Source organism: Megalobrama amblycephala, linkage group LG4, assembly GCF_018812025.1.
Source record: "Megalobrama amblycephala isolate DHTTF-2021 linkage group LG4, ASM1881202v1, whole genome shotgun sequence".
NCBI classification, from domain to species: domain Eukaryota; kingdom Metazoa; phylum Chordata; class Actinopteri; order Cypriniformes; family Xenocyprididae; genus Megalobrama; species Megalobrama amblycephala.
In genome coordinates, this window is record NC_063047.1 from 16,335,765 (window position 1) to 16,361,097 (window position 25,333).

The 25,333-nt window shown below is 35.2% G+C and overlaps 2 protein-coding genes across 3 annotated transcripts; one reads left to right on the top strand and one right to left on the bottom strand.

Annotated features, from left to right (window-relative positions):
* Positions 1-1,338: 1,338 nt before the first annotated feature.
* On the bottom strand, positions 1,339-24,151 carry bbs12 (Bardet-Biedl syndrome 12). Of its 2 annotated transcripts, XM_048187937.1 has the most exons (3): positions 24,120-24,151; positions 23,065-23,180; positions 1,339-3,240 (listed from the first exon to the last, which is right to left on the bottom strand). In XM_048187937.1, the coding sequence occupies exons 2-3, from the start codon at positions 23,125-23,127 to the stop codon at positions 1,531-1,533; spliced, it is 1,773 nt and encodes a 590-aa protein (XP_048043894.1). In that variant the 5' UTR covers positions 23,128-23,180; positions 24,120-24,151; the 3' UTR covers positions 1,339-1,530. The 2 variants fall into 2 exon arrangements, with proteins under 2 accessions (XP_048043894.1, XP_048043895.1); XM_048187938.1 differs by lacking the exons at positions 23,065-23,180; positions 24,120-24,151 and adding an exon at positions 4,570-4,673.
* cetn4 (centrin 4) lies at positions 4,772-13,648 on the top strand. The gene is made up of 5 exons (XM_048187939.1): positions 4,772-4,921; positions 5,712-5,867; positions 10,895-11,023; positions 13,013-13,150; positions 13,403-13,648. Exons 1-5 carry the CDS (start codon positions 4,919-4,921, stop codon positions 13,490-13,492), a joined length of 516 nt encoding a protein of 171 aa, XP_048043896.1. The 5' UTR covers positions 4,772-4,918; the 3' UTR covers positions 13,493-13,648.
* Positions 24,152-25,333: the final 1,182 nt, after the last annotated feature.

Consider the following 25,333-nt stretch of genomic DNA (forward strand, 5'->3'; position numbering starts at 1 on the left):
TGAAGCGATAGGTTTTTGTAAGAAAAATATCCATATTTAAAACTTTATAAACTAAAATAACTAGCTTCCGCCAGACGACCGTATATATACTGCGCAAGTCGACTGAGTAACCTCTGAAGCGATGTATGATGCAGGATGTAGGAGTATCATAAGCTTAGACGCCTCTCGCAGTTTAAACAAATAGGGCTGTGCAACAAACTCAAGCTCCTCTTCTCTTATATCAAAAACCTCTGACATTTTTCTTTAAAATTTCTTGTTTTAGACTTCTAATTCATGGCTGGTTCATTACATCATGCGTCAGGTCAGAGGTCACTCTTCCCCCACAAATTGATGCGTACGGCCATCTGCCGGAAACTAGTTATTATAGTTAATATAGTTATAAATATGAATATTTTTCTTACAAAAACACATCACTTCACATCAGAAGGCCTTTATTAACCCCCTGGAGTCGTATGGATTATATTTATGATGGATGGATGCACTTTTTTGGGGACTTCAAAACACGCCCCACATTCACTACCATTATAAAGCCAGGATATTTTAAAATACATCTCAGATTGTGTTTGTTGCAATGAAGATAGCCATAGGATGGCTTGAGGGTGAGTAAATCATGAGATAATTTTCATTTTTGGGTGAACTTTCCATTTAAAAGATAGGTTCCTAACCTGTATAATTGTGTTTGTTCTGCTGAACACAAAGGAAGATATTTGGAAAAATGTTTGTAACCAAGCAGATTTTGCCTCCCCATTGATTACCATAGTAGGAAAAAATAATAATACTATGGTAGTCAATGGGGGGCGAGATCTGCTTGGTTACAAACATTCTTCCAAATATCTTCCTTTGTGTTCAGCTGAACAAAGACATTCATACAGCTTTGGAACAACTTGAGGGGGACTAAATGATGATAGAACTTTCATTTTTGGTTGAACTATCACTTTAAGCGTTGAGATGCAATGCAAATGTATGTCCATATGGTGGCAGTGTTGTACGGTAGAAAAAATAAGTGGTTAGAATGGAAATTACAGATGCGCCCCAACTAGCATTCAAAGTTCTTTACAAATTACATGGTACACCAATATAGTTGGATGGATGGATGGATGGATGGATGGATGGATGGATGGATGGATGGATAGATAGATAGATAGATAGATAGATAGATAGATAGATAGATAGATAGATAGATAGATAGATAGATAGATAGATAGATAGATAGATAGATAGATTGGACAGATGGATGGATGGACAGATTATTAGACTTATTAATTTCCGAATGTATAATTTACATGTATATTTTTGCATCAAATAAATCTGACAAAAATTAACGAAAAACAAAAAAACTTCCATGTTGTATTCTATTTTACTTTTCCATTAGAACTGCACACATATTGTCATTATCGTAGCACATTTTTACAAAACATTTTCAGGTGTTGGGCTACTTAGAAAAAGTTATTTGGTTTCAACTCCATTCTGACATAAAAAAATAATAATAATTATTATACAGACAAAAAGCTATTAAATATGTTGCAGATGTCAAAGATACATGAGCTTATTGTAAACATGTTCTCCTTCACTGACACCTGTAATGATCTCTGTGTCAGACTGAAGCACTAGAAACACCAGATCCAGAGCTCTTCTCCAGGCCTCAGTCTTCACTGTCACGTTATCATACACACCAACCCCATCTGTGTCCCTAAAAACTTGTAATATGGGTTCTCCATCTTTATAAAGTCTCATCTGATGTGCAACAGCAGTCCAAGCCTCTGCTTTAGACGCCACCGACCCGCTGTTCAGCATCAAAGTGGAGACGTAGTCCATCCAGGCTTCGGCCATCAGCTCCAGCACCACATTTTCCTGCGGGTTTTCCGTCTCTCTCCGTTTGTATTGCTGTAGCTGGTGGATGCAGAGGAGTTCAGTGGCTCCTGCACCACGTAGCATCTTCCCATCTGTGAGCGCCTGGTGCAGCCGGTGAGCACAGCTCCAGAATTCATCCTCCAAGATTTGTAGTTTAGCAGGAACAGAGCTGGTTATGACCGCAGTGACCAGAGACGTGCTCGCAGTCGCAATGCTAACGGACTCATTTTCCCCACATCGACTGACTTTCACTCCTCGGCCCACGCAGCGCCTGTCGAGCTGAGTGATGTACGAAACTGGGACGGCCCCTGTGCATGTGCTGAAGTCCTTCAAAACGGTGCTTTTAACACCTTCAATAACCAGTACGCTTGAGCAGCGCTCTTTGAGCTTCACATCAACCACACCGCTTACAAGCACAACACCTATGCTGAACTCATGCAGTGTTTTTAATGCATTCTCAATCCAACGCTCTTCCAGACTCACACTTGGCATGTTAGCACGATCTGTGATGTGCGTGACATTCGCAGGCCTGTTGAAGCCCACGTGGCGATATTTCTCGCACAAGTCACCGTTCACCAAAGCGATATTTAACGCCTGACCCTGAAGGCGCTGAACCACCGAGGCCTGTTCGACTGATAGCAGCGTGACGTACCCGTGTAACACGTGTGAATGCTCCTCGGACGGGCCTGGTATGGAGCATGTAACCAGTTTTTGGATATCCAAAAATCTGTTCTGTGCACTGGTTTTGGATTGCAACTTGCAAGCTTTTAAAACTAAACGCATGGAGGCTTGGCATCCGTGGCTGACGGCTTCCGCTATGCCCGTTACGTCATTCAGAGCTGGTTTTGTGTTTTCAGCTTTTGCATCATGTGAGCTAAAGTGCCTGCTGTGTTTGAGGGTGGTCAACCTGAGATTATGAAGGTCCTGAAGCTCAGATTTAAGAGCTGGACTGGGTTTGTGCTCCTTTAGTCTCTCGCAGGACACTTCCTGCACGCTTACAGCCGATTGTTTGCACGCCTCCAAACACACCTCCAGTCCTTTGCTCATGGCTGTTTTGATGTCCGACACACTTATTCCTCTGTTGAGACACTCCAGTGCAATTCGACTCCAGACTCCAGCCAGAAACATCAGCGCGCCTGTCCCAGAGTGGAAGACCTTCTGCTGGGCCCGTACCGTCTCGTGTAGCAGTTGTCCGATCGAGCCGTCTAACTCCATATGCTCAAGAAAACGTGGACAGGTGCCGACCAACACCGCATCCCCGGCGTCTTCATCCTGGATGAACTTCAGCCGTTTGTTGGGGCCGAGAAAGGCACGTGTGGAGGAGGATATGGCCTCTAACTGCTGGAGTCCGATATGGAGGCGCTGAGCAACAGTGGCATTTCCAGACATCTGTGGAAGAGGAATAATGGCATGCTGGTTATTATAATATTGCTAGTAATTTAGTCATTTAGCTGTGTTCTGATAGGGTTGAAGGAAAAAACAATGCTAAATTTAAATAATAAAATGCAACTAACCATATACATGAATAAAAATTATCCAAAGTTTTTTTTATTTTCTTGAATAAAGTCCTTCACTCCTTTTGGGGATTTCTGTAATCCCTTATTAGACTTATTAGATCCCTTATTCTAATAAGAATCCCTTATTAGAATTTGTACATTTATAATTTGCATGTATTTTTGTATAAAAATTTAAAAATAAATAGAAACTAAAATCTTCAGTGTTCTATTCTTTGTTAACTTTCTTCAACATTTTCATTCTTTTCTTTTTTTTCCATTTATTTCAGGTCATGAAATATAACATAAATATTCATAACAGCACACAAAATGTTATTATTATAGCCCGTTTTTACCAAACGCTTGCAGGTTTTGGGCTAACTGTATAGAAAAGTTCTTTAGATCATTTAGCTGTGTGTAGATAAGGCTAAATGCAAATAATAAAATGTAACCATATACTTATATATATTTAGCAAAATAAATATCATCTTTTTAAAGGATGCAGACACTGCTTGCAATATCAAATTCATCTGTCATTTGGTTTCTGTTGTGATGAATTATTGGCTGCTGAAAGCAACCTTAAAATACATTTTTCTATTATAATTGCATTTGATGTCGAATGTAAAATATGGGCCCAAAAGCAAATCCTGTTGAGAAACAGGACACTTTTATGACATACGGTACCATTGACATGCATTCACTTTGCATCTAACACAGAGATTTTATTGTCAAGTAGCATTTATTTATATAGCACTTTATACAATACTGATTGTTTGTAATAAACAGGAAATGATGACAGTGTTAATGTTGCAAAATTCCTCTCGTCCGTTAGTGTAAGTACAGTCATATTGATAATATTTTCTGAATATTAATTAAGACCCCATTTTATATTTAATAAAGCAGAGTTACGTGAATGTTGCGCACACTTTTCACAAAGATGACTGCTGCAATTAGATTAAATGCTTAAACTATGCATAAGCTAAGTTGATAAAGACAGCAAATGCAGTTATATATTAGGTAAAATGAGTAAACAGACTCTTTCTTGTACGACATAATGGTCGAGGTTGCGCATCCAGAAATGTCTTATTAGCAAATTAGCTTCAATTTTATTTTATGCAGGCAAAACAAAGCATTTAAACTATCCAGGTATCATTCGAATCAAATTCGAATTCATAAACACTAAAGCTATCGTATATAATGCCCTAAAAAAACCGAAGCTACAAACCTTCAACGCAGAGCTGTATTGTTTACAACTGGGTCCATATTCTGAAATGCGCATGCGCACTGCACTACTACGCTAGCTATAGACTCGTTGCTAAGAGACGGACGCCAAACGAACCAAACTGTCAATTACACCTAATATGCCCCGCCCGCTCATGTTTGATTGGTGGAATACGTAATTCAAAGAGTACCTACACATTCTATTGGATCAATCTGCTGTCACTTACTCAGACGCCACGCCCATCCAAACGCGCTCAAGGAAACCAACGACACTGACAGCATTTCGTTCTCTTGTTTACTAACATATCACACAAGTTGCAAAGCTGTGGTTTGGTTCTGCTGATACTTTCGAGATGGTAAGTATAGTTTAGGTTACTTTTAAAAATTTGCGAATGAATTCACGTGAGCATAAACTAATTAAAAGGTTAATACGCTGTTTGTTAGCCTAAGCTATTAGCTTGTTGGCGTTATTGTTGTGGAAACCAACAGAGACTGTTGTTCACTTCATTTGTTGAGATGAATGGCGAAAATTGTGTTTTTTATTTTATATTATGAATGATATACATTTATTGAGGTGCACATATTCCAAAGTGTACAGTAAATGTGTTTGCCTGAATCATGTAATTAATTAAATTGAAGTTTTTTAAATCTACCTGTGTGATTATGAAACTAATCAGCTCTTACAGCCTCTCCCAAATGTAGATTACAGATTACCATAACTTATGTAAACATGTGATTTAATTAAGTAACCTTTATTTATCCTTTCAAGTTGCAAGTTCAACTTGCAAGTTGCAATCTAAAAACAGCATAAAAAAACAAAAGAACAGGTGTTTGAATATCCAAAAATTGCTTAGAATAGCCAATGTATTGTAAGTGTACAGATAATTATAAAACATGCTAAAATACTGTATATACAATATACAAAAAGAAACAGAGGATAGGCAACATTTAAGATGTGATCACTCGTATCTGTTTTTCCTCCTCTGCTGCAACATGGACAGTATTTTTAGTTCAGTTTATAGTCTGATTCTATGATTATTTCAAACAAAACTCAATAAAACAGTAATAAATCCATATAACAGGTAATGATAACACCCCCTGGTGGATGCATGGCTGAATCTCTCTCTTTCTGATTTTATTTTCAAGGCTTCCAGCTTCAGGAAACCCAGTGCCACAACGAACCAGCGAAAGAGAGCAGGTCCCAAACCAGAGCTGACAGAGGAACAAAAGCAGGAGATCAAAGAGGCGTTCGATCTGTTCGACACAGACGGGTCTGGAACGATAGATGTGAAGGAATTGAAGGTAGAAAGGGTTTGAGAACTGTATCACTAATGTTAGCTAGTAAAGACCACGAGATAGCATCTGAACTTAAGAAGAGGGTAAATCTTGGAATGACCTAATCGCAAAATGCCAGCTGAGTGACTAATCTTACTCCTTACCTACTACAGGCTAATGAATTACTAATAGACTTAATAGACATTTATCTTTAATAACAGAAATTAGAATTATTTACTGACCTGAAATTTCAAATATATAAAGACTATTCTACATACATAGTTTGTTTTGTAAACAGATTTATACACAGGCATAATTTATTTTTGTCCTCAAATCTAATTTCAAGCATTTAAAGGGATAGTTCACCCTAAAAAGAAAATTAAAGGGTTAGTTCACCCAAAAATGAAAATTCTGTCATTTATTACTCACCCTCATGCCGTTCCACACCTGTAAGACCTTTGTTCATCTTCAGAACACAAATTAAGATATTTTTGATGAAATACGATGGCTCAGTGAGGCCTGCATAGCCAGCAATGACATTTCCTCTCTCAAGATCCATTAATGTAATAAAAACATATTTAAATCAGTTCATGTGACTACAGTGGTTCAATATTAATATTATAAAGCCACGAGAATATTTTTGGTGCGCAAAAAAAACAAAATAACAACTTGTATAGTGATGGCCGATTTTAAAACACTGCTTCATGAAGCTTCGGAGCGTTATGAATCAGCGTGTCGAATCAGCGGTTCGGAGCGCCAAAGTCACGTGATTTCAGTAGTTTGGTGGTTTGACACGCGATCCGAATCATGATTCAATACGCTGATTCATAACACTCCGAATCTTCCTGAAGCAGTGTTTGGAAATCGGCCCGAACTAGTTATTTTAAGGCGCACCAAAAATATTCTCATGGCTTTATAATATTAATATTGAACCACTGTACTCACATGAACTGATTTAACCCTCTACCGCACGCATTATGATAAATCTATAGAAAAAAATATTTGATGCTTTTTCTTTTCTTAGAATGGCTTAACTTGAAGTGCTGTAAAAAAAAAAAAAATGGAAAAAAGTATTATTTTAAGGTACTTTATGATATGTTGCCATATGGCAACAACGTGCAATAGTGGAAATAACTTAGAATAAGTGTAAGTGTATATAGTTAATATTTTTCCTCAGAAATGTTGTTTGTATTGAATCAATTGGTGCTATTATAAGCTTTAGCAGTAAATATAAACAACACCTTATACGTATTTTTCAACATCTTGTGCTTTTATTTATTCCATTCTCTTTTGCTCAATAATGCTTTATATTCTTTGAATTTAATTACGTTTTTCATGAATATTATTAAAATTGCAAATGTAGACAGTTAAAAACAAATATAATACTTTTCATCATGTATCATAAACCATTGACATAAAACCAAAAACATTGCAGTTCATGAAAATTCAACATTAACTTATGAGAGGAAGCTTATGAACATGAACCCCCCATAATCCTTGAAACCTTTTTTCTGTACGAAACTTCAAAAAGCATTTTTTTTTTCAGTGGTGAGGCACAGGTACACATCACGTTTGGTACACGTTACCCTAACAATACACTTACAGCCACTTGCACCTGCCTTTTTGAGACACCATGGTAGGCCAGTGGTTGGTCTGGGCCAGTATTACTGTATGTGGTGGCAGGTCTCCGATGTTGATTTAATCCATAATACAAATGCCATGGCAGTCCATAACATACGACTAATTAACATTATATCACTAGCATTAATGTTTTTATTGTTACATCTTAACAAACTGCAGCTGGCCTTTGCTAGCAAGCTAACCTATTATAATAATGTCATTCCATTATTGCAGTGTTGCCATATGGCAACACAGACATTTTATGGATTTACCAAAAACTAATTTCATAAAAACTTTTTTGAATGGTGAATATGTCATCATAACTTACCTAAGATGATGTTACTGACGTTTTAGTTTGCTTTCAGCAACTACCGACAACTGACGTCTGTCAGAAATCGCGCCACAGAAAAAAATTGCATGTCATGTGACTTAACCAAAGCACATCATTGGCTAAACTAAGGTCTTCTCTTACCAACAAAAAAACGAGAATGTTCTCTTAAAGAGACAGTGGCAAGGAAATGAACACAAAGATTATGTTGCCATATGGCAACACTATGCGGTAGAGGGTTAAATATGTTTTTAGTACATTAATGGATCTTGAGAGAGGAAATGGCATTACTGGCTATGGAGGCCTCACTGAGTCATCGGATTTCAACAAAAAATATCTTAATTTGTGTTCTGAAGATTAACGAAGGTCTTATGGGTGTAAAACGTTAGTAATTAATGACAGAATTTTAATTTTTGGGTGAACTAACCCTTTAAAGTCATCATTTGCTGTTGTTCTAATGCCATATGCCCTTCTTTCTTTTAACAAATGTCCCGCTCGCGCTTGACCATATAATGGCAGTGAATAGCTCCCAGAAACAAACATTTTTAAAAAAGATGCAGAAGTATCACAGAATGGTCCAGTGCTACACATGTCACATATATTCCAAGTATTCTGGGGGTATACAATAAGGTTTGGTGAAAAACAAACTGAAATTTAATGTATTATTTAACAAAAATCCTGACCTTGGTTGTTGGTCTTCTGTGGGTTCATGAGACACTATTAACGCCGCCGTTCACTCGCCCAGAAAAACAAAAAAGTTGTGAGAAATAAATACCCAACATGAAATACAATGAGGTGGATATACACTGCCCAGCCAAAAAAAAGTCTCTGTTTGGATTTTAATAGGCAAATACTTAAAAGTCTGTGGATGGATCATTACTACAGTGATTATTTTGTTTCCAGCATGTTATATGTTTGGCAACGGTTCTTTTAACCCTAAAAGATGGAGTGTGTAGCTTTTCATTTCTTAAACAACCATGTATTAAGATGTATCATGGCCATATTCCAGGATGACAATATCAAGATTCATCAGGCTCGAATTGTGAAAGAATTGTTGGGAGGGAGCATGAAGAATCATTTTCACACATTAATTGGCCCTGACTTTTACCTCAGTTTATGGAAATAAATGTTGTGATCTTATTTCCATCAGGAGGTGCATCAATTTTTGTTCAAGATCTTGTATTGACAATGCAAGAGGTGAGCACTCTGTAAAGTCTCCTCCAGCACATCCCAAAGACTTTGAATGAAATTAAAGACTGGACTCAGAGGTGCCAATTCATGTGTGAAAATGATTCTTGATGCTCTCTCAACCATTCTTTCACAATTTAGCCCTGGTGAATCTTGACATTGTCATCCTGGAATATGGCAGTGATGTGTCTTCCTACATGATTGTTTAAGAAATGAAAAGCTACACACTCCATCTTTAAAGGTTAAAAGAACTGTTGCCAAACATATAACATGCTAGAAACTAGAAATAATCACTGTAATGAGAATCTACGAATGGATCATTAAGTATTTGCCTATTAAAATCCAAACAGCAACTCTTTTTTTGGCGGTGTATTTGTTGTGTTCGTCATAACAAGAAGTTATCAAGCTCAGTCATTCTGACCGACAACCAGAGTTTCGGTCTGGAAATAATTAACTCGGTAAAGAAAGAGCACGGATTCTTTTTGGGGATTTCTAGGTGTTGTATTTCATGTTGAGCTTTTATTAATCTTGATTTCTCACAACTTTTTTGAGCATACGGCATTAGAACAACACCGGGGTGAGTAAATGATGATTTAATTTTCATTTCAGGGTGAACTATCCCTTTAAGACAACACAACACTACAGGTTATTATGGTAAAACAATTAAAGGCACACTATGTAGTTTTCACCTCTAGAGGTCGCTTATTCAAAACAATGGCGTAGCTTGATGATGCCTTGATTTTGCGGAATCATGAGGGGGTGTGGTCTTCACGTCTACAGCTGGGGGGAATAAATCAGACAGGATTTGGGTAGAAATCATATTCATTGATGAACTAATGTATTAAAGATTCATTAACATTACTGTAGTATGAAGCAGGGTGTCATTGGAGAGTAACGAGGCCACTGGAGCAATTGTTTTTATTATGCCACAGTCGCTGCTTCCTCTGGTCAAGTGTATGTGGGGTAACGCAGCACGGTTTATCATATTAGATACATTTGTGTGTTGAAAGTTTTTATAATGCTACTCTGTGCGTTCCCCTGGCGGCTGCTATGATGCACTGCAGTAAGCTAGATCGATATTAGGCATGGTAAAACAAATGGTAAATCATGAAAACAAGATTTAAACAATAAGACTTACTGTGTTGAGCTATATAACATTACTAGTTTTCTGTTGATGAATGTATCCAAACAGTTGCTCATCTGTCAAATAAAACATGTAATATACTGAAGCATCTTTGGTGTTTCCATGGTTTCTACAAAATAAAACCGGAAGTCGAGGGTAACGCGGGTATGATGTCATTGATAGGCGACGTCCTGGTTAAATTGCTTATTTCTCTGGATTTAAACATTCTTGAAAACGTTTGTGATAATCTAAGTCAACACAAGTCAACAAAATATATAACACTGTTCTAGTGGTTCTTTGGATATTTCAATCAAAAAATCTTACATATTGTGCCTTTAACTAATAGATATCACCATACTTCCCCAGTTGACTGATTACATTAAGAATTACAAATATTTTTTTGTATAACAAGTTTTCTAAAATGTTATGTTACAATATGCAAATGAGGGATTATGTAATTAAATATGCACTAATTTGCATAAATCATAATTCCAGAAGAGAGATCTGAACACTGGATAAAGCCAGGTTCAATATTCTTGTTTCATTTTGTTGACATTAGTCGTGGATTTTGGATTTCTCTTTTTATCATAAATCCATGAATCAGAAAATACTGTCAACAGCCAGAAAAATAACATTTCACCATGTTTTTAGGAATAAAATGTTGTATAAAAAGAAGGCTTTAGAGCAAAAGGCTTAAAAATGAGGTGAAACTTAAATCCATTCAAATGCGTGTCCAAACGTGCTGGTTTCACAGGTACTGTATGTACTAACTGACTACCTGACGTGTTGCCATAGGTTGCTATGAGAGCTCTGGGGTTTGAGCCAAAGAAAGAAGAGATAAAAAAGATGATCGCTGATATTGATAAAGAAGGATCGGGCGTTATCAACTTCAATGATTTCCTTTCTATGATGACACAGAAAATGGTAAGTCAGCAATCTAACCTCTGTAGTAGACCTCAGATATTGCCATGGAGAATGACGTCAATAATTTCTCAGTTATGTGATGTGAACCCATCAGATGTTATATACTTAACATTCAGTAATTAGTGTTTATACCACTGTAAAATATATTTTCAGCGTGCAGGACTGTTTTACAAGTGAGAGCAGGGAAGAAATGTGTCCCAAACATGTCAAGTTGAGGAAGAGCAAAAGCTCAGAAGTGGCTCCTCCAAGTGGAAGTTAGAATTGAAAGTATCCATTTTATAATGTTGGTTTCACTGTTTCAGTCTTTTATTTTTAACTCGGGTGTTCCATGGTTTGTGTACATCGAGTTCGCAACTTAAATTAAATACTTTTTTTTTGTTAACTATTTAGTTTAATAGATTATCCAAAAATAGGATTATGTATTATATCAGCATTATTTTAGTTTTACTATAGTTTTTGAATTAGCTTTTTATATTTATATTATATTTTTACATATATTTTTAGTTTAATTTTTAGTCATTTGGTATGTGCTTTTGTCATTTTATTAGGTTTTTTTGTTTGTTTTTATTTTAATATTGCTATTTAATAATTTTATTTCAGTTTTAGTTAGTTTTAGCCTAGTTTTTATAACACTTCACAATAAGGTTTATTAGTTTACATTAGTTACTTTAGTTAACAACACTTCTACAGCATTTATTAATCTTAGTTATTGTTAATTTTAACATTTACTAATACATTATTAAAATCAAAAGTTGTATTTCCTAACTTTAGTTAATGCACTGTGAACTAAATCATGAATTTTTATTAACTAACATTAACAAGGATTAATAAATATTGTAACAAATGTATTGCTCATTGCTAGTTCATGTTAGTTAATGGATTAAATGAGACCTTATTGTAAAGTGTTATAGTTTTTATGTATTATTTTATGTATTAGAACTATGTTCTAAAATTTCAGTTTTATTGTGTACTTCTTGTAATTTAAAATGTTGTCTCACCGTATGGCTGCTACCTTGGCCAGGTCTCTCTTGTAAAAGAGATTTTAATTTCAACGAGACTTCCTGGTAAAATAATAAATAAGTAAATTATCTTAGTGCTTCAGCTCAAACTTATTTCAGTTTTTTGTCAAGGCAACATTTCTTATTTTCATTCAGGTTGTTAAGATTTTTTTATTAATGTTTTATTTCAACGAACAGAAATGTTTTTAATAGTTTTAGTTTACGATAGTATACACGGTGGGTGACGTACGTACGCAGTTTCCCGCGAAAACCATACCGTCAGGTCTAAAATATAAACATTTATAATAGGCTTACCATAGTGAAAAACACATTTTGGGAGAAGGATTGATGATGCATTGACTCATTATTTAAATTTTGTTAAAGGTGCTAAAGAGGATCTTTTCGTCGACTGAGAAACCAAAGACTGTTACTGAGTTTAGGAAATGAGCGCATGCATAAGAATTTCGAGGGAACGCCTCCCAAAGCTCGTAACTCATAATCTGCAGTTGTTACTCCTGTCTCCTGACAAAAACATTGCATGCGGCGCCTGTGGAGTGTGGAAAGTTACTGGAGCGCGCAGCAGCGCACGTCTCTCACAAGGAACGTAATGGCAGTGATTGACAAGCCAGAGGGCCAATCGTTTACGCGATGATCGCGTAAACGATTGGCTGATGTTTTTAAGGCCCTACCTCGTGCACAGATGATGTATATTAATATTATTCCTTTCAGTGCACCTAATAAATAGTCTTTTATCAGTTAGTAAAGACAGTTTCAAGTAATATTGCAAAAATGTATAAAGCAAAACATCCTCTTTAGCACCTTTAATTTTGAACAAAAAAGTTATGTAGTTTACCTTTAAATTCCCAGCAAAAACAAAAATCTTGACGCTGTATACCGTTACTGTGATATAAAATTACTCATACTGTGATTTTGGTCATACTGCCAACTCCTACACTAAAGTGATCTGTGTGTCATTTATCTTTCACAACAGAGCGAGAAGGACTCAAAAGAAGAAATCCTCAAGGCTTTCAGGCTTTTCGACGATGACTGCACAGGCAAAATCTCTTTCAAAAATCTCAAGCGAGTGGCCAAAGAGCTCGGGGAGAACCTCACAGACGAGGAGCTACAGGTGTGTCAGCGTCAGATGTGGGGAAATACACACAAAAAAGGATGTTCCTGTGTGTAAACCTCACAGATAGATCGGTGTTTCTCCTAAGAAACTGGCTGGTTAGTCAGTGGGTAGTAAATGACATAAGATCAGATAAGATCCCTCATCATGGAGGAACAGCTGACACCTTTAGGAAATATTGCAGTATAACAACATGTTTTTGAAGTTTGTTTTTTAACATGATCGTGTCTCGGATTTTTCTTTTTGAAACAGGAAATGATCGACGAGGCCGACAGAGACGGCGACGGAGAGATTAATGAGCAGGAGTTTCTACGGATCATGAAAAAGACCAGTCTGTACTGAATCCCCCGTAACCGTCACTAAAGCTATTATAACTGTAAGCCTCTTAAGGGAATTAAAGTGTTGTTTTGTGTTGCTTTCTTTTTTACAAGGTTGTAAAAATATTTTAATCTATACATATTTTGTACACTATTAAATAAAAATGTATTTGCATCTGTCCGGTCTGTCTGAACGTCTCCACATAATGACCAAGCCCAAAAGTGAAAAATGCATGAGAATAAAGAGTAGGCCTATATATGTTATATACGGATATAGAAAAATCATTTAGAGACCCAGCAGTTTGTCCGCAGTCTACAGTTTTAAATCCTGGTGTATTTTAAAGTGGAAATCCTTTTCAGAACCAAATGTTGAGGGTTTGGCCATAAAAACTTCTTCTACTTTGTCAATTTATTTTTTTCTATCATATAAAATAAAACACATTCAAATAAAATAGGCACTATGTAGGAGATGGGAAATATCCATTACACTACAGGTTAATGAGCCAGATAATATTAAGATGACCTGCAATGCATTTTGTGTTGCATTTTAATATTAACAGAGCATTGCAGGCAAACACACACACACACATATATATATATATATTTATACACATATATGTGTGTGTGTGTGTGTGTGTGTGTGTGTGTGTGTGTGTGTGTGTGTGTATATATATGTACATATATGTACACATATATATGTGTGTGTGTATGTATGTATAATATATATATATATATATATATATATATATATATATATATATACACACACACACACATACACACGTATATATAACACATAAACACATATACTGTATATACATTCACACACATACACACATATATACACAAACACCAGACTCTTACATATTCACCAGACTCTTGGTTTCACAATTTGAAATACTTTTCCAGGCCTTCATTTTCAACAGTTGCTTGTTTTGGGGAGTTTCTGCCTTTAGTCTCCTCTTCAGCTGGTGAAATGCTTGTTCAGTAGGATTTAAATCTGGACTTGGACAATCTAAAATAAATTCTTTACCACGATAATCTTGATTGAGTTAGCAGTACTAGTGTTTGGGTCCTGTTTCCAACTGAAGCACTTCCCAGTAAGTCTGGTGGCATTTTCTTGAACACTGGTAGGCAAGATTCTTTTGTACACTTCTGAATTCATTCTTCTGCTGCCATCATTGAGCAAGTCATCAATAAAGATGAGTGAGGCTGTTCCAGAGGCAGACACGCATGCCCGTGACATGACACTACCTCCAGATGAGCTTGTATGCCTTGGATCATTTGTAGTTTCTTTTTTTCTCCACACTTTTGCTTTCCTACTTTGATAAAGGTTAATCTTTGTCTCATCCCATTCTAAAACTGGTGTGTTTTTGCCCATTCAAATTGGCTTTCCTATTTTTGGTACTGATCAGATGTTTGTTCTCGCAGTGTATCCTCTGTAATTCTGTTGGTGAAGTCTCCTGCGAACAGCAGATTGTGAGTCCATCACTCCAGCTTTCTGGAGGTTGCTGGTGATTTTACTGACAGTTATTTTAGAGGTTTTTTCACAGCCCTTGTCATTTGTCTTTCATCAACTGCTGTTGATCTTCTCAGATGACCTGGTTGTTGTCGGTTGCTGAAGCTTGCCAGTGGTATCTGTCTTTTTCAGGACATGCCAAACTAAAGGCAGAAACTCCCCAATACAAGCAACCGTTGGAAATGACTGTATTAAAGGCCTGGAAAAGCATTTCAAAGTGTGAAACCAATGTCTGTGGGTAACAGACTCGTTCCTGTGATTGCTTGCAAGGGATTTACACCTAAATATTAGCTTTTACATTTACTTTGTCAAACCGTCCCAATACTTCCTCCTGAACCCACACACTCATCATTAATTAAACAAACACTTACAGCCCAAACATTAGATCATTTCTGAAACTGGACAGACACAGATCAGAAAAACTGTAAGTATCTATGATACTGCTAACATCAATCGTGAAAATGGGTTTATGAAATTTCACTTCAAGTCATATTTATTTTCATTTTTCTTATTACAGTCTTGAGCAAGACGAAACTGAAAAAAGTTCCTCCAGAACCACATAGTGGCATGTAGTGTCACATGGGATTTTTCAGGCAGCAATGGATAACATTCAATAACCACGCACAAAAAAAAAACCTCGAATCACCTGATTGCACAACTTGTTGAATTTTTTTACTGTCCCAAAAATAAAGTAAAACCTAAGAAGTCAATGGAAAAAAGATTTGTAAACAGGCCAAATAATGTTTAAATTAAAATCTAAAACTGTCAAAAGGAGTCTGTGTTATGTTGTAAAAAATATATAACTTGCTTCATTTATAAACAGAAATCAATCAGAAAATGTGAAACCAACCAGTATGTATATGTGAGACAAATTTGCACTAAAGTTTATGGTGTCTATGTTGTTCTGCTTTTTCACAACAAGCCACATCATTTGAAGTATCATCCACATCTGTGAAACAAATTTTGCTTTAATGTGCTTTAATATTTAGGGTAAAATCCTATCCCTAAAAATGAGCAATGGTAAAAGTAAAGCAAATATCACTAATAATGTAACTTTTTTGTCTTACAATGCCAATTCTGTAGTTCCATATGCAGTATTATAATATATTATAAGTATTTCACTTTATTTAACACCAAAGGGCATCTATGATATGTCTGTTTAGACAAGTAAACGTGTCTAAAGACCTGTGAGAGCAGAAACATCCGAGACCATCTTGCCATCAGTATGACTCAATGTGAGTGAAATGAATGATACATTAATGAAATGACTGAATGCAAACCCTGATGACTAAGCCATCAGTAAAAGTGATTTTGCTCTTTATGTCTAAAAGTGAAGCCGCAGAGACACGCGCACCACCTGACCCTTACAGGCCCATGAATCTTCACAGCCAGCAACTAAAGTGACATTTTCCAGAAGTCAAAAATAATGAAATAGAGCAAATACCTATGTGATAAACAGGATTTTAGTCACTGTTATTTTTTCCAAGCTCTCTGCGAACTACAGAGGCGTTAGCGGATCCGCTTGCATCAAGGTGAAAGTTTGTTTACAAGTTTCAGACACTATAAATTCTAAATGGAAAGTAGGAAATGGTAAAGCAATGTGCGTCAAAGCGTTGAAATTTCAACACTACCTCTGAATCTGAAGGTGGGATCGCTCGACTGATGGGCGTTTGATAACAGGCCGGAATGTGTCCATCTGTAACATCCATCCTATTTTTAGTCCATCAGATCTTTTTTTAGTTTTTTTTTTTTTTAAATGCTTATTGGCAGCTTATACATTTTATCTTCAAGCCATATGAATCACGACAATTAAGCAGCACCAGACTGAATCATTTTAGTTATTAATTATTATTTACTTTACGTATTCAATTTGTGGAATTTGTACTTGCACTGGAGTTCTACTGAAACTGAATACTTGTTCTCTTCTTTATTTTATATGACCAAGAAACAAAATCATTTGTTTAACTCTTTCCAATTTCATGTAGACCTTCAAACTCTCCTTTTATCCAGCTATGAGGTTCCATTTGTTTACATTAGTTAACTACCTTAGTTAATATGAACTAACAATGAACAAATACTTAATTTAGTAAATCATAGTAAATGTTCATTTTAACCTTTACTAATACGTGATTAAAATCAAAAGTTGTATCTGTTAATATTATTTAATGGACTTTAGCTGACATGAACTGAAAATGAACAGTTAATAAAGATTAATAAATACTATAACAAATGTATTGTTCATTATTAGTTAATGTTTGTTAATGTTACATTCAATTAATGGTACACTCTAAAAAAGGCTGGGTTAAAAACAACCCAAGTTGGGTTGAAAATGGACAAACCCAGCAATTGGGTTATTTTACCCCAGTGAATGGTTGTTTTAACCCAGTGAATGGGTGGTTTTTAACCCAGCGAATGGGCTGTTTTAACCCAGCAAATGGGTGGTTTTTAACCCAGCGAATGGGTTGTTTTAACCCAGCGAATGGGTGGTTTTTAACCCAGCGAATGTGTTGTTTTAAGCTAGTGAATATGTTGTTTTAACCCATCGAATGGGTGTTTTTGACCCAGGCAATGAGTTGTTTTAACCCAGTGAATGGGTGGTTTTAAGCCTGGCAATGGGTTGTTTTAACCAAGAAAATGGGTGGTTTTAACCCAGCAAATGGGTGGTTTTAACCCTGGCAATGGGTTGTTTTAACCCTGCAATTGGGTTGTTTTAACCCTGGCAATGGGTTATTTTAACCCAGCGAATGGGTTGTTTTTACCCTGGCAATGGGTTGTTTTAACCCTGGCAATGGGTTGTTTTTACCCTGGCAATGGGTTGTTTTAACTCAGCGATTGGGTTGTTTTAACCCTGGCAATGGGTTGTTTTAACCCAGCAAATGAGTGGTTTTAACCCAGCGATTGGGTTGTTTTAACCCTGGCAATGGGTTGTTTTAACCCAGCGATTGGGTTGTTTTAACCCAGCGATTGGGTTGTTTTAACCCTGGCAATGGGTTGTTTTAACCCAGCGAATGGGTTGTTTTTACCCTGGCAATGGGTTGTTTTTACCCTGGCAATGGGTTGTTTTAACCCAGTGATTGGGTTGTTTTAACCCAGTGAATGGGTTGTTTTAACCCAGCGATTGGGTTGTTTTAACCAGCGACTGAGTTGTTTTAACCCAGCGATTGGGTTGTTTTAACCCTGGCAATGGGTTGTTTTAACCCAGCAAATGAGTGGTTTTAACCCAGCGATTGGGTTGTTTTAACCATGGCAATGGGTTGTTTTAACCCAGCGATTGGGTTGTTTTAACCCTGGCAATGGGTTGTTTTAACCCAGCGAATGGGTTGTTTTTACCCTGGCAATGGGTTGTTTTTACCCTGGCAATGGGTTGTTTTAACCCAGTGATTGGGTTGTTTTAACCCAGTGAATGGGTTGTTTTAACCCAGCGATTGGGTTGTTTTAACCAGCGACTGAGTTGTTTTAACCCAGCGATTGGGTTGTTTTAACCCTGGCAATGGGTTGTTTTAACCCAGCAAATGGGTGGTTTTAACCCAGCGATTGGGTTGTTTTAACCCTGGCAATGGGTTGTTTTAACCCTGGCAATGGGTTGTTTTAACCCAGCGAACGGGTTGTTTTTACCCTGGCAATGGGTTGTTTTAACCCAGTGATTGGGTTGTTTTAACCCAGCGATTGGGTTGTTTTAACCCTGGCAATGGGTTGTTTTAACCCAGCAAATGGGTGGTTTTAACCCAGCGATTGGGTTGTTTTAACCCTGGCAATGGGTTGTTTTAACCCAGCGATTGGGTTGTTTTAACCCTGGCAATGGGTTGTTTTAACCCAGCGAACGGGTTGTTTTTACCCTGGCAATGGGTTGTTTTAACCCAGTGATTGGGTTGTTTTAACCCAGCGATTGGGTTGTTTTAACCCTGGTAATGGGTTGTTTTAACCAGCGACTGAGTTGTTTTAACCCAGCGATTGGGTTGTTTTAACCCTGGCAATGGGTTGTTTTAACCCAGCGAATGGGTGGTTTTAACCCAGCAGTTGGGTTAAATGTTTGCCCAACCTGCTGAGTAGTTTTATTTAACTCAACTATTGTTGAGTGTACCTTATTGTAAATTATTTTATTGGTGTAACAAATGAAAATAGTGCCTGTACCAAAAAGTAATATGGGGTACCATGGTAAAATGACGGTATCATATGATAATACACAGTGGCACTAAATGATTTCAGTATTCATAAACAAAGCTATTTACATGATACCTCTAGATATTGTGCTTTTTTGTACTCATGCAGTACCATGCCTTTATAAGTGCAATGACCTTCCTTTCTTCCTCCCACAAGTTAACTATTTAACTGACAAATAACCTTTAAAAACATATATTAAAGGCCGGCTCTTCTCAGAAATCTCCCATGTCACTGTGCAGCGCCGTGTAAGCGTACCCTGCATGATCTTATGCCCCGCTCTTATAGGAAAATTAGCTTTGAAGTCACAAATAATACTCCCACATATGGGCCTCTGGACAGAAACTTGTGTCTTGTTTCCTCTAAATCTCTGCGTTTCCATAACAACATTGTTTTCAGAAGCGGCGATCAGTTAACCCCTAAATGCCAAGGAAATGTCACTGTTTCAGACATGACAATAAAGTGTTAATTGAGTACAAGACCCCTTTAGTTTTCAGTCAGACACCAAACCGTTCGCACTGTAAAGAGCAGAGGCTGACAGCATGAACTGGTATGTACATTTTTTTGGCCTGTTGTTGTGTAGAAATAGTATAGATTTACTGTAAAGGGTCCCATTGTGTGCAGTCAGTTTAGTGTGGCGATATTAAAATGAATGTTTGAGCTCATGTGCTTTTAACTAACTGCAATGACAATCGATTCAGTGTATGTTTCTATAGTATGTGTAAGTGGATTTATATTTTCCTGCTTTAAACTGATTGCAGTGCTTTATACATACTGAATATTGATGTACCTGTGGTGCGCAGAGAGGGCGTGACTTACTCACTCCAGTATTTGAGACTCTGAAAGTGGAATTACCTGTGAGAAGGAACATCTACGTCACCTGTAGACATCGTTTAGACAGGTTTATGATTTCTGGAGTGTAACTGCTGTTTATGATGTAATATTTAAGGCATCTTACATAAACCTTCATGCACATCAAATATTCACATGTTATTGTAACACAAATGCTTAATTGTTCCACATCATAATTAATTTAATTTTTCATATTCATATATTATAATTTACATCCAAGCTCTTTAATTGTAATTTAGACTTTATTAAAATTATTAAATAAAAGCAATGTCTGTATTTTGGTTTATAAAATATTTTTATTATTTAAGGCATAGATGTATATTTTACATATATTAATAAAAAAAAAAAAAAAAAAAAAAAAAATATATATATATATATATATATATATATATATATATATATATATATATGTGTGTGTGTGTGTGTGTATATATATATATATATATATATATACACACACATACACTGTATATATATATGTATTAATTTTAATATATATTAATTAAAAAAAAAATATATATATATATGTGTGTGTGTGTATATATATATATATATATATACACACACATACACTGTATATATATATATATATATATGTATTAATTTTAATATATATTAATTAAAAAAAAAATATATATATATATATATATTAATTAAAAAATATATATTTATATATATATATATATATTTATATATATATATATATATATATATATATATATATTATATATATATATATATATATATATATATATATATATATATATATATATATATATATATATATATATTAAATGTATATATTTATTTTCATTTTAATTAATATATACAAATAATATAATAAAATATATGTAATTTTGTTAAACCTATATATAAAATCTCAACAATTCTGGATTGATTCTGAGAATTTCAGAATCGATTCTGAGCTAGTTTTTATTCAGATGCGCGATGACGCTGAGTGTGCTTTAGAAACACCCGGATTCTGTTTGCTTCCAATTCCTCACACACATAAACAACTCGAACCTTCTGTAAAATAATCTTTGGTAAAATTAGGAAAGGTTGAATTACAATGACATTCACGGGCTTCACTGCATGCGCTGTCAGCGACGCACACTTTGTGTGATGTCTCGCCCGTCAATATTTTCCTTACAAATGCTCTACGAAGACATAATTTATGACGCTTGGAATGCTGTGGACTTATATATTTAAAATATGTAACTCACTTACAGAAGGCTGCTTTCAATTTCAAATGCTGCCGCTTTGTTTGTGAAGAGTGCTCGCGCATGCGGCTGTGCGCGACTCTGTGTAAGTGGTTTAATGTAGGCTACTTGCGTCTCAAAATGGATTTATGACGCAAAATTAATGTAAACACAGCCAGTTATGTCTTAAGGGATTAAATGGACAGGACAAACTGCATTACTTATTATATTTCAAAAGAGATCCGTGCGTGAATGCAGCTTATTAGTAACAATCAAAAGACAGTAAACATGAGAAAGAAAACATTCAGATAATCTGAAATACTGAAAGCACTCTTTGTTTATTGCTTGTAATATGTTTCGTTGCTCCTCTTTATTATTTGCTACTTGCTTGCATGTTTTGAAGTTATATTAGTTTAAAATTCTTAACATACAATTGTTTTAATTACATTTTTTCAATTTGTAATTATTTTAAAAAGTAGGCCTACTTATAATTAGTTATATAAGGATATGTAAATGTAAGGATTTTAAGGTTTTAAGTCAGTAAACTAATTAATTAATAAGAAAAAAAAGTAGATCAAGAATCATTTTGGATCAATCAGATCGGATTGTGAGGTGACTAAAGATTTCCACCCCTAATATATAGGCCTATATATATATATAAATATATACATAATATATATATATATAGTTTATATTAAAAAATTATATTTTATCTAGACTTATATACACAGTGTATATAAGTGTATATATATATATATATATATATATATATATATATATATATATATTTTTTTTATGTATATATTTATTTTCTTTTTTAATTAATATATACAAGTAATATAATAAATAATATATATTCAATTCAAATTCATTTGTATAGCGCTTTTCACAATACATACATAGCTTCACAGAAAATGCATGTCAGCATTACAATTTAGAGTGATCTATTATCAGAGGTGACTGTGTCCAAGTTATGTATTTCAGAATTGTACATATACAAATCATAGCTATGTATTATTTTAAACAATGTATTAATTTAAAGCAGAAACAATGAGCTCAATGAAGTAAAGAATACATCACTTGTTAACAAATGATTAGAAAATATAGAAAAATTTAACATTAGTGCATGTTGATTCATATGTTGATATATGTAGATTTAAAATATTTATATACATATATTATATATGTATGTATATATACTGTATATATGTATATATACTGTATATAAAAATTGAATATATATTTTATATATGTATATATATATATTTATTTATTTATTTTCTTTTTAATGAACATCTACAAATAATATAATAAATATATATATATATATATATATATATATATATATATATATATATATGCAATTTATAAACTATATATATATATATATATATATATATATATGTGTGTGTGTGTGTGTGTGTGTGTGTGTGTATATATATATATATATATATATATATATATATATATATAAACAATTACATATTTAATATATAATTTGGTGACTTATGTAATACTTACTTTGAATTTTTATGTACAAGGATGACCTTTTGTGCATGTGATATTTAAGCATACAGTCAATACAGTTCAGTGAGAGTGTTAATTCTTAAAAAAGACCAATACTGCTTTAAATATCATCACAAACATTAATCATCATGGCATCTGATTCTCCAGATTAAGAAGTAGGACACAAGGAGCCACACGCTCCATAGCCAAGCGTAAACACACAGTGCCTCTATTCCCAGCGTACACATGGCCAGGTCGGCCGTCCCCCGCCCACATCGCCCTATCTTCCTGTGCTCTTACCGTAATATCCGCAAAATCGACATGTCTCGCTCTCAGTCTGAATAAGCCGGAAAACTGATTCACCTGTGTCCTCACACATGCCCCCAATATCAGCCGCTTCATTCTGCCGTTGCCTTCAGCTGGCATCAGTCTGCATCCACACTGCCACTGGAGGTTGTTGTGTCTACGTGTCTGATGCTCTAGAGAGAAAGTGAAAAAGAGAAAATACACAGTCAACTCTCAACCTACACCGAAATGCAACTCTCCGCGCACAGCGAGCTTCATGCTAATGTACAGTAAATAGGCCCACGTATAGAGCTAAGAAAAGAATATGCAACAATATGGTTCACGTGATGAATAAACTCTCAAGAAATAAACATATGACCTGAAATAATAACACAATTACCTGAAAACAGGGTTAACACCTCACATAACTGATCTCAACATTATAAGTCTCTCTATGGGCCATTTAAGATATTACAAGAGTTGAGACAGTTATAAAATTACTGTAAGTATTCATATATGCTAAATTAATGTGTGCTAGTTTGGATGCATTTTGGTCTTTAGCTCAGGGGTTTTTTTTTCAATCACTTTTTAATGGTGAATTTTAATGAAAAATCTGTGAATAAACATTGACTAAACATGACAAGGGAGCCATGAAACATTTAAGGAACAAACTGATGATTGATCTAAAGCACTCCAATTCATATCTTCCTACTTAAGCTTTTAACATCGAGGTGCTGTTGTGACTATGGGACATTTTAGTCCGTAGACCTTGACTATTAAAATATATGTAATGTTTTTCCAGTTGCATTTAGTATAAAGTGGTTGCAATTTGATGCTGATATTGTGGTGATTCTGATTCTCTGTCTCTGTTTTGAAATAATATTTGCCTGTTTGAAAATAAATGAACAAAACTTTACAATTGAGTCTCATATGCTAAACAATAACTAATATTTTTGTAAAATATTATTAATTGATTACAATAAAACTGAGTTAGCAAACAGACTGATGTAAAAGTCTCACCAACTTATAGAGTAGGTACTTATTTTGCAAGCACACAAAAAAGTATGTAGTGTGAATGTGTGTAGTATGAATGTAATCTACATCAACCATGTTATTATTGTCATGTGACCTACCAGCGTCAGTTGCGTCACTTCACTGCCATTCATAAATCCTCTTCTGTGGCCTCATGGGATAATAAAGTGTCCATCGGATGCACACTTCAGAATCTCACCGGAAGTAGTGGGACATCCAGGTACTTTTTCCCTTTTTTATGAGTACTGTGAATACAGACATACTTTTGTGACATTATGTTTTTTGCTTACTATATAGTAGAGAAGTATGCATTTTCGTATGTAGCCACTGTGATTCTTACCCACAAGCGAGCATGAGAGCGCGTCTTAGTTCCTTATTATTTGTGCACCCTCATTTGCTTTCCTTGCGTCCTAGTTGTTAAATCCAATGATGATGAAAGGAAAACAAACAAGGATGGAGGAATTGAAGAAAGACATAGGTCAAATTGTACAATGGAAAGTCTTGTCAGCTGCATTACTTGAGTGCGCTTAATCTGCTGTTGAAGTATGTTAGATTTATTTTTTATTTAAATTGCACATTTTTTTTAATTTAAAGCTTTTGAATTCATGTGTGTCAGCTGTTTAGACAAAAAAAAGGTCTTTCAAACAGAATGCTCCTGTGTTTTGTGGCTCGAGCCTCTTCAGGATTTTTTTCAGGTGTGTCTCAATCAGCTCCCTGGTTCAGTAGTCAGGGCACTGATCAGGGAGTCGGCCATTTTCGAACGCAAAATCCTTCCAGTGCACTGAAATGTTCACTCCCTGAAGTCCTACAATGCACTGTGAAAACCATGGAGCATATGAGTCCAAAATCGCATTCTTTCTTGAGTAGATATTATTTTGAATAAGTAATTACTTCATGGCCGCTAAAAAGGTATGTTCTATATAGTATGAATGTGTGTAGTATGAATGTAATTTGGACATACTACAAAAAAAAAAATTTTAAATGTCCATCATATGCACACTTCAGAATCTCGCCAGAAGTAGCAGATCATCCGGGGACTTTTCGAATACTCTTTTATGAGTACTGTGAATTCAGACATACTTCTTTTGTGACTTTTGTTTTCTGTTTAAATTCCCCATGAAATCCAAACTGAGCATTCTAGCTATTTTTGTGGATTATAAAAATAGCTAGAATTCTTATTTTTATTTTATGATTTAATAAATGCACATCATCTGGTTCTACCTAGGATATCTAAGTCCACTAAAGGAGGGAGAGCGTTTTCACATTTGGCTCCGAAACTGTGGAATAGCCTTCCTGATAATGTTCGCTTACCCAG